The 10,144-nt window shown below is 41.7% G+C and overlaps 1 protein-coding gene across 1 annotated transcript in view; it reads left to right on the forward strand. All coding sequences in view use genetic code 11, as the record gives it.

The window, feature by feature from the left end:
- The window catches only part of EGR_00916 (Proprotein convertase subtilisin/kexin type), a gene marked incomplete at both ends in the record, with an annotated part of 41,266 nt that extends 35,537 nt beyond the window's left edge, over positions 1-5,729 (forward strand). Inside the window, 6 exons of the mRNA XM_024490165.1 lie at positions 563-822; positions 898-1,010; positions 1,094-1,328; positions 3,928-4,127; positions 4,203-4,364; positions 5,649-5,729. Coding sequence (XP_024355568.1) covers positions 563-822; positions 898-1,010; positions 1,094-1,328; positions 3,928-4,127; positions 4,203-4,364; positions 5,649-5,729 — 1,051 coding nt within the window. The remainder of the gene's footprint in view (positions 1-562; positions 823-897; positions 1,011-1,093; positions 1,329-3,927; positions 4,128-4,202; positions 4,365-5,648) is intronic.
- Between the last annotated feature and the right edge of the window lie 4,415 nt (positions 5,730-10,144).

Here is a 10,144-nt window from a genome sequence, read left to right on the forward strand (position 1 = left end):
CAGATAACATTTTTTTTTGTAAATATTTTCAATTCAATTGCTACTGCAAATTTGAAAAGCTATCCAAAAACGGCACAATGGGCAAGTTAGTATTATCCCTGTATCAAGTCGGTGAAGTGTGCAAACCTCATAAAAATCTACGAACTATAGTTACATCACAAAGCACACCTATTTAGCAATTGTAAAAGCATAGTACCTACAAGGATCCATTGTCATAACTAACGGGTAATGTTTAGAATACTAACTCACTTTCATATTGAAAGATGGGTGGGCGAATCTCTTAATTTGTGATCATGGCGCCCTATAGACACGTAACCAGCCTTTCTACTTGTTGATTGGTGTGTCAAGTTGCTAGATATTGATTTTGAGGAATCCCCGTCTTCAAGATGAAAACATCCTCACACCTTTGATTCTCTGTCGTGGTAAGTTGCTACGCTGGTGTGCAACCGCTCATACCGTCGTCGAGTAATATAGTTCACACTTTTCTCCATTCGATGTATTTCCTACCTCTCGGTAGTTTGTTTGTGGGGTTTATAATTGATTATTCGTCTTCTTTCAACAGCACCTATGGCCAAAACTGTACTCGAACCTGCCACCACATGTGCTTGACTTGCCTTGACGAACTGGATTCGTGTCTTCAGTGTTCTTCGGGTGCTTATTTGGCCTATGGGGAACACCGCCTCGATCCCTTAATTATCTTTACAAGCGATAAACCCATTGGTTATGGTTGTGTTAACTTCTGCCCAGAGGCGACCTATGCAGCACGAATAGACGGTGAACTAATCTGTCTCCCCTGTCCTCCATTGTGCAAATCCTGCGCTGGTAATTTTTTCATCTACTTAGAAATTATTAGCAGCACGACTTAGAATGGTCATTCATCCGCTTCCCTCCACTTAGCCCCGGATAAGTGCACTCGATGCGAGGAGGGCTACGCTCTAAGTAAGCGTGATGGAAAGTGTGAACCGGTGCGCTCCTGCTCTCAGGCGACATACTTTGACAACAGTGATCAGGTGAGTGGCAAGCTTGTTACCGGCCTATTGTTTGCATTTCTCTTCACAGTGTGATGAACAAAAAACGTCTATCGTGGCCCTAGAAATGCAAGCCATGCCATCCTTCGTGTGTCCGTTGTCGCGGTTCGGGGTCCTCGGACTGTTTGGAGTGTCCTCGATTGAGCAGTGGTTTGAGTACCTTCCCCGCCTGTCTGGAACCGCCCCCGCCAATGAGGGCGACACACACCAGCCAGGAACCCTTACTGGAGTCCCCTGTAGGCACCTGCTACCCTTGCTGTCACGTCGCTCGCATTCTCGACTCGCAGCCGCCCTCCGGCTGTCTCTTCTGTCTCCCTACTGAAAGCAAGTTTTCTAAACAGCTAACAACGAACTTTTTCATACCTTTTTGAAGGTTTCCAAGAGGGTAGGCAAGTATTCTCTCTAGTTAATGCTGGACTTGTTTTCTTTTATAAAAATACAAAGGGATGTCGTGCACTGGTTAAGAAAATAGTCTTTTTACCATCTGGGCTCAGCCAAGGGGGGTATAGGTGTGTGTACGAGCTCGTAAATCACATTGCCGACTATCAGCACTCCGTCTCAATTTGTCTCTTCTTTACCATGTCGGAGTGTTGTACACATAAAATTACGCACATGAGGGTCCGAGCATAAATTTTGGCCGCCTGGTAACTGCTTACACAAGTGCAAAATTTCAGGTGCTTGAGTTTGCACATCTGTGCGTGGCCGTATCTATATTGGTTGATAATCCGTCTGCTACACATATGCACACATTTAGAACGGACTCCCCTATGCGTGTTCGTGCGCTGTGTCCACATGTTTATTCACACACACACGCAAAATCCTCGTGTATCGTGGGTTTCGCGCACACTTGCTCTCTCGCGTATGTGCGCGCGAGTCCGTTTTGTTTATCTTAACTGGTGCGCACGCGCACACACGGACCAGCGCCGAAGCGTCCGCCCATGGCCGCCAACAAGGCCGTGATTGTGTGTGCGTGTGTGTGTGTGTGCGAGGAAAAGAAGAGCCATTGACGAGACGACCGCCTCCGTCCCTCTCGTCCTGCACGATTGTCACCTCGACAACTGGGCTCTTTCTCCAACTGGCCGCCGTGTATACTTATGAGCGTTGTGAACTCTTCTAATAAGTGGCCTTACTCGGTTATAAAAGTAGAACTCATAGCATATACGTGAATGATATGAAATGTAGTATTTTGTAATCTGTACACAATTTTAATCCCACCGACGGCCGCTGTTTTCAGTAAATTTTGTGCATTTTGATCCTCTGCTATGGTGACGCATCATTCATGCAAATCCAAGGGAAGAGACCGTTACCTAGGTTACACGCCTCATTTTTGGGGACAAGTTTTCCTATTTGGCGTAAGCTACTACCTCGCTGTCGCCAAAAAGCTCATTTATCCTACTTCACCATTGGTATTTATCCTCTCTGAAATGCTCTCAGGCAGCTGGTTGCTCAATCGCTGTGGATGTATGCATTGCTCAAGATCACGAGAATAGGAGTTGACCATAACACTTGTTGGGCACTGATCTTAAGCAAAAAAGTGTGTTGTACTTGCTTGATTGCATCAGATAATACATATGTATATTGCAACGGGATGACCTTATTTCATTACTGTGAAAGCAATCATTAGGTCGCCGTGTAGTCGACTTTGGTAGTGGTGGGCGATTCGTGTGGTTCAAAGCACTTTATAAATTGTATATTTTACACGTGGAAATGGTCCGCACATTATTGCCATACATTTAGCTCGATGGCTTGGCGTTTATTTATCGTGCGGCCTAGGGCAGGGCTCTCACACTCTGGTGGTAATACCTCACACAGCATTACTGAACGCTATCCTTTGGACCCGTTTGCTCGACCAAGGGCCAATTGTGCTGTCGGAAGCTCTTCCATCAACAACTTTTGCGTGGTACATTACTGCGCCTAAGCCGCAGGAGTTTGAGGTACCTTCATAAGTCGGTAGCTCTACACACGTAGATCTCCGATTAATGAAAGGCATGCAAATTGGTGCAAGAATGAGAACAGAGGCGTATGTCGAGTGGTCGTGTTGCTGCAATACCCCCGATGACTAAGGTGTTTGCACACAAGCACACAGGAAGGAGGCGTAGGCGAAGGAAGCGCGACCAAGGTGGTCGGTAGTGGGTCACCCATCGTTTGTCCGGTTGCTGGTCCTCCTAGCGGCATTCGCTGCGTCCCATCACCGCTGCTTTCTTTGCTCGTGGCCTCGTTAATCCACAAAGACGCACTTCCCAAGTCTTAGGTATTACTGTTTTGTATTGTAGCGCAAATCCTTGCCAAAGTCCCCATACTAATAGTATTTTTGTTTTATAACTCGGAATATGGGTGATGATCTGAAGCCGAATTTTCTAATCTGTTAAATTTACAAGCCAAAATCGCTAGAATTTTTGTGTGGCCATACACTGTTCTGAGCAACTGTGGCGATCCCGTGCGTTAGCGATATCTTATACCTTTAAGTCGGTTTAAATAACTACAATTTCGTACAGTTCTCATTTGGTATGGTTTTAGTTGGTCCTTCCATTTGCCTTTCCAGATGCGTTTCGATGCATCCTTTCTGCCTTTCTTCAAAATATCTAATTGCTATTCTGCTTCAGTATCAGAACTTTAAATGCATTTAATGGGTTCAATCCTGTTTCATGATGGTTTCACCGCTTACTTCGGACAGCACATGTCGCGGCACTTTTTCCCATAACCTGTGTTCACTTCTCCTAAATGTGGCACACTTTTTTCAACACGGAAACGTTCAACGCAAAGCACATTTAGGTTTGAGGAGAGTTGCGGGTGTCATTTTTGACCCTGTACTTGAAGTGGTCTTTTTATTTATTTATTTGTTTTTTACTACTCTCACTTGATCAAAATAATCACCGCACTTTCATCACTTTTCAAACAGTCACGTGCTCTTCATGGGCTGCCATTGGTGGAGGCTTAGGGCTCTACGAGAACTACACTTTCCTCGGGGGCATCGCCGATACCCCACTAGAGGCGAATGGGAGCGGTTGGGCCTGGGTCGGGGAGGATCCAGTCCGCCTGAGCTTCTTCATCACGGCGATTCTCACCGTGGCAATTGCCCTGGGCTACCTCGTCTATCATGTGAGTTCACTTGTGAGACTGAATTTCGGTAATAGCGTACCACCTATGCGAACTCCTATGCAATTCTACTTTCAGCTCACCACAAAACGCATCCGTAAGCGACACATTCGCAATTACCACTCGTTGTTTCTAAGTCATGGGCGCACTGGTTCGCGATTATCGCAACGATGTCCCGATGCTGGGAGCTCACCAGTCATTCATATTCAATCACCGGTGAACGGTCAAACTAACGGCCGAGTACCAAACCAAAGAAGTAGTGGCCAGTCTGATCATCATCACAATCAAACTAACTCACTATCTAACGTTTCACCTACAACAGGTAATCGGTCACTTTTATAACTACTTGCTCTCCTTTTTCAAGATCTTTCTTTACAACAAACGCGGCAGGAACCGTATTCGAGCTCCGAGTCCAGCGCTCATTCTAACAAAAAAGTGTAAACACTTCTCTCCCTTCCCCTCATCCGCCAAATCCTCTCGATCACTCCCAAAAATGGGGCTACCTCAAAATTGAAACTCTTTCCGTTGGCGATTTTTAACATTTTCAGGGCAGGGCCGAAAACGAATGGCTGCTTTGTAGTTGACAATGATCTACACACATCCATCACCCTGTGCCTTGATCTCTGTCATCTTGTATCTCTGACTCCTCTACTGATATTTTTATCAGTAATATGACACTGCACAGTGGCAAGGATATTGGTCTCCCTTTAGTGATCTTACAAATCCTTCACTTACACTTACACACATTTGTTTTTCCTATTTTTGTATTTGTCTTTTGTGTCAGTGTTTGTTAGCTAACTGGCATTAAGAAATAAGCAGCAAAGCAGTATTCTTATGCCCGACCCACAACCTTTATCCTTTCCCTCCCACTCTTAATCCCTGTAACTTCCTCCTGTATATGCCTTATGTGTAGACGCATTCTCATTTGTGTTCTGTAGAACGCTTGAATTTTTTTTTTAAATTCCCTTAAACAATACTCAGTGCCTTTGGATGTCTAATTTAATTGAGATGTGCAGGACGAATAAATGCAATCAATCGCACGTCTCATCTCCTCAAAGGACGGGGTTCGTTGGCTAAGCTTGCGTGAAGTTCGATTTTAACCATATCCAATTCCTTAACAAGCTGATATTTTGTAATTGTGAGAGTGATGGCTGCAGGAAATAAACACGGTCTTTAATTAGCATAGTTTGGACCTCTAATTTTGTATACTAGGGTTTTATGGCCTCAAGGTAAGTGTGCATCTAGTTTTCATTCTCCGACGTTAATGTATTTGATAATTTTTCACATGTCTCTGAGGTTCAATGCGGGATTGTTTATAACAATTTGTTTACTTATGCGCCCTCTGCCAGTCTAAATCAACCTCATGCCGTTGTGGCAAAAGGATTGTGGAGCGATGAAGCTGAGCTGAGGCCTACTCCTTAACCTTACTTCGTTGACCAATTTGGGACAGTTTTTGCGATGCTATCGCGATCCGAACCCACGAGCTTTCCCATGTTTTAAACTCTTCCTGATGTGGTTACATAGGCTAAAACACCTGTTATTGTCTCTGAACAGAATTCGTTTTTTAATCAGCTGCAGCCACCTAAACTTATTGACAATTTCTGAATCTGTAGTGATGAGAATGAGGACGACAGAGTTGTTCATACCTCAGTGAAGAGGTTGTCTTATGGCTTGTCAAAATATGCTCCAGAGAGTCCACGGTTGGTGGTTCACAGTCAACTTTTTGGCTTGGTTGACTGTTTAGTTCATAATGCAAATTGGTATGATGACTCTGGATTTACTCGAGTTCCACCTTATGTAATAATTTAGTCTTTTGACTATCAACATTTATTGCCGCATCCACATACTGCGGGTCTTTCGGGTTATTTCGAAGAAAACGTGCACTTGAGAAAAATTTGCATCAGTAAATGTTCGAAAGGAAAGGTTCACTGAAAAATGGTTGATGGAATTTTAAGTTGCATGCCGTTAAACAATATGCACTTTCTAACTTCTGCGAACCAGTAAATCGACGGACCTTCTAAAACATGTTGAACGAAAGTTCCTTCACCTTGAATTGAACAAGCCAATGCAGATGAAATACTACATGTTAAAACGAAGACCTTGAGATTGTATGACATCAAGCTGTCTGTGGGTGCTCATTAAAAACCCTATTAACATGGAATGTTAAAATGCTATCCATATAAGCTGTTAGCAGAGTGAGCTCGTTTAATACTACTCTTATTTGACTTTTTCGGTTGAATTACAAATTACTTTGGTGAAGTCTGTTGTCTTAATTTATTTCTACTTGGAATATATATGCAAATATTCGACAATCTGTAATTTTTGAAACAGAGGGTAAGTGATCAACATATAAAATGGCATTGTCGGGCTTATATTACCCAGTTGCATCGTCGATTAAATGTCCATATTGAACCGCTTCGAGCGAGTAGTTGGTACTTAGTGGATAACCTACAACATTGTTCGCACAGGCGTTTTATATTTTACACAAATTAAGGTGTCGGCTTGATATACTGGAGGCAAATACCTTATAGCCATATGAATATGACTTGAAACTATCCTTCTAAGGCCAGTCTTCCATGCGCACAATTCTGCATTACGAATGCGTTGCGAAGAAGATGGTTCCCGTGGTTAAATTTAGCCAAATACATCTCAGGCTTAGCACGGAAATGTTTGAGGCCTTCATGAATAAATTAAGATCAAGATGGTGTTTGACAGTTTTATTATTTTCTCATAAGTACTGGTCGAATCTACCAAGGTGAGTAAAGTAGTAAGCTGTAAAAGGAGAAAACTTAATTGGCCATTGGTCCTGAGTTGCCGCGTCGTTTTCCGCGTGTACATAGGCCCAGAAAACATAGACGGACAGAAGGAGACACTTTTGCCACGGGACCACTTTCTTATAAAAAAGGCATTGTGCCAAAATTCGTAACTATTTCAAGGGCGCGTTCATGCTTCAGGATGCCTTGAAACAAGAAACCTTGGTGTCACTTCGATCGTCTTCATTTGAAAAAGGTATGCCAATCTTAAATTCAAAATGTGAAAACTCGCTGTGCGCTCAAGTAAGGTGGCTGGAAGGAGCTAGTATGCTTCAGTAATCTATACAGTTACTTTAATTTAAGAGAAGAAAAGCCGTTTACCAGTAGACACCGAGAAGATTGATAAAGTTGTTTTTTTTTCGATTGATAGCATCTTAACGTCCCAATGGTTGGCTTCAAAAGTTTCCTTTAAACCTGAGCTAAATCCCCTAGTGTCACACATAAGACAGGCCATTGACAATTGATTCAAATACTTCAGATATTTGGACAAATAAGCTTCCCTAAGTTCAGAAAATCCGAAAGAACTTTAGAGGCACAGTAGGCCCTTTACACAGTCCGAATTCCTCAAAAATTCTGACTAAAAATGAACTAACATTTCCCAAGAGCCAAAAATTTGGATATATTCTCGTGTTTGTGGAATAATTTGTAGGAAAAAATAGCATTGTAATACAAATCTGATTGTAGCACCTTTCAAATATTCTAAGAAGTCAAATGTAAATATCTAAACATATATACATACACCTGAAGTTTTCTGTAGCATGGATACAATTGCATACCTGCCATATTGGGCAAACATCGACAAAGAAATGGGGAAATGTCATTTTTATTTATAAATTCCTTAATCCAGATAGGGTGAATTAACGCCATTGAGCATTTATAACAACAACTGGTGCAACTGATGCTGAGGAAGACTGTGCATTTGATGCAGACTGGGTAGGAAAATAAATTGTGGGAAATCTCCAACCCCACGATGAAATAGCTACATTGACCCTACTTGGAATTAACATATTTTTTACACACAAGACGTCCTGTAGAAATTCTTCGCATAGTGAAGTTTACTGATTAAGTCATGTAGTCGAGTAAAATAGCGTCTATATTTTCAAAGAACCTAACGGTTGTCAGAGCGCTGAAAAAATGGGCAAAAAATGGGGATTACAATCTCAAAACATTGGCTTTTTATTCCCGGGGTGAAAAAATGGTCGCTATAACACGATTACTGATTTATTTTGCCAAGAAGTTATTGAGCCCAGTACATTAGGCGTCCTTTATGGATCAGTCATTTACGGTTTGCTAAGTAGGAAAGCGTTCCCTCGAATGCATTCCATCGTGTGAACAATGCGCCCGGTGTTGTCGAAACGACGGAGGATACGGAAGTCACCCGATGTTAAATTATAAAATATCTCTACTTACAAAACGGTCCAAACAAGCTGAGGATGTTCGCTACTGTTCCTTTCATTCCAGACCTGGCGCACGCGCGTAATCACCGGGTGGATAGTGTAAACATTCCAAATACACACGCACGCACACCAGTGCATCCGCGGTACATAGGCGTCACTATGTCTAGAATAATTTCCGTTTGTCACAAAATACTGTGCTTTACTACCGCGACATATTATTTTTACACCCGACAAAAGCAGAGGCTTTGGTGTTTGTTTTATTCTGCTTGATGGAGATGGTCTCCTTTGTGTTAACTCCTAATAGAACCAATCTGAAGTCCAACATCAATGTTAAGTCCCTGACCTTGTGCCTGTTTCTGAGTTTTGTTGAATAGACATAATGACCATCTTTTGACCATTCTGTCTACACCTACCAGCTGACTCAGATTAATGTGATGGTGATGTCGTGACGAGTAAATAAACCACTCAAGCAAGGTGTAGTTTTTTCACTTCATGACAATCTCACTCTTTCATTACAATTAAATGCCCTTTTTTTTCAAAGCGATTAATATACTTTAAGCTTATGTTCAAGAGCAAGACCGCTACTGCAGCAGATATAACTGTTTATTTGGAAAAAGGAAAAACCATTGAATGTGACCTACACATCGAAGCTGGGATGCCACTATTACAAGGAAGCTTATTAAACGCATTATTAATCAGTTTAAGCCAAGTACCTGCAATGTACAATGGCTACCGTTAATAGTTTGTGGACTCGGAAAGACATAGGGATGTAAGTGATACTTAAAAATGATGCAAAGCCACATTCGAAAAAGGTAAAATAGTAAAGGCGCAGTGTATTGATTCATGGTGGAATCGCTCTGGATGAGGACTTCTACTAAAATCAAGCTTTTTATTTATTCATTTTCAATGCTACTCGGGAGACTTTTTACAAAATTACTTGATATTAATCGTGTAGAATATTTTCCTTAGAAACTATTCCGGTTAACAGTTTAGGCACGTTGAAAGGATCGCAAACACAGTGAGTGTTTTACTAACAAATTTTTAGTTCCAGACGCAAAATGGTCATTTTCGCGTCCCAAAATAACGCAAATCGCAATAAAACCTACCATGACTAACTGTTTTGCAAGTGCATTTTATGATTTAAGATAACTGAAAAAATGTAAAAGACATTTGTATTTTAAAGTGCAACTAATAGCGTCACTTTTTTTCATTCTGTAAAATAGAGTCACAAGAAGTTCTTGGTGCTGCAGAAATAATTCATAATAGTGGTGCACTATTCCTGTCTCTGTAGCCTAAAGCAGTAATGCGAATTACTTATTATCGTTTAAAACTAACACAAAAACTTTGTTTATATCGATGCTACCTTATACTAATTGGTGCCACATTAAACTTTGTTTTATGGCTCGCATCCTGGTGGTAGGATGTATTAAATCCAATATTCCATCTGGACTTTTACAGTGAGCACTTTTGTTGGACAGTAAGCAAATTTGATAAATGTGCACAGTGGTGTAATGCTACGGGTACATTGGTTTGGAAGAACCTATCCGTACGCACAAATAAAGTAGACGAAACGCCTTTGGAGCCCGAACGAGCAGCCACCGAATTTGAATCTAAATGACTAATCTGCAAATAGATAAAAGAACGAAGAGTTTACACCTTGAAGGCTTACCAGTTATTCGAGTATGCCACAACAGTGGATGGATCTTACAAGTCTCACCAAGCGGTGCACTGATGATGCAGATAATGCGGTGAAAAATTCTTTTTCGACTAATTCACTTGAAAAATGCTAAATTGTGTCGAAAGCAGTCCT

This window comes from Echinococcus granulosus (assembly GCF_000524195.1).
Source record: "Echinococcus granulosus chromosome Unknown EG_S00003, whole genome shotgun sequence".
NCBI classification, from domain to species: domain Eukaryota; kingdom Metazoa; phylum Platyhelminthes; class Cestoda; order Cyclophyllidea; family Taeniidae; genus Echinococcus; species Echinococcus granulosus.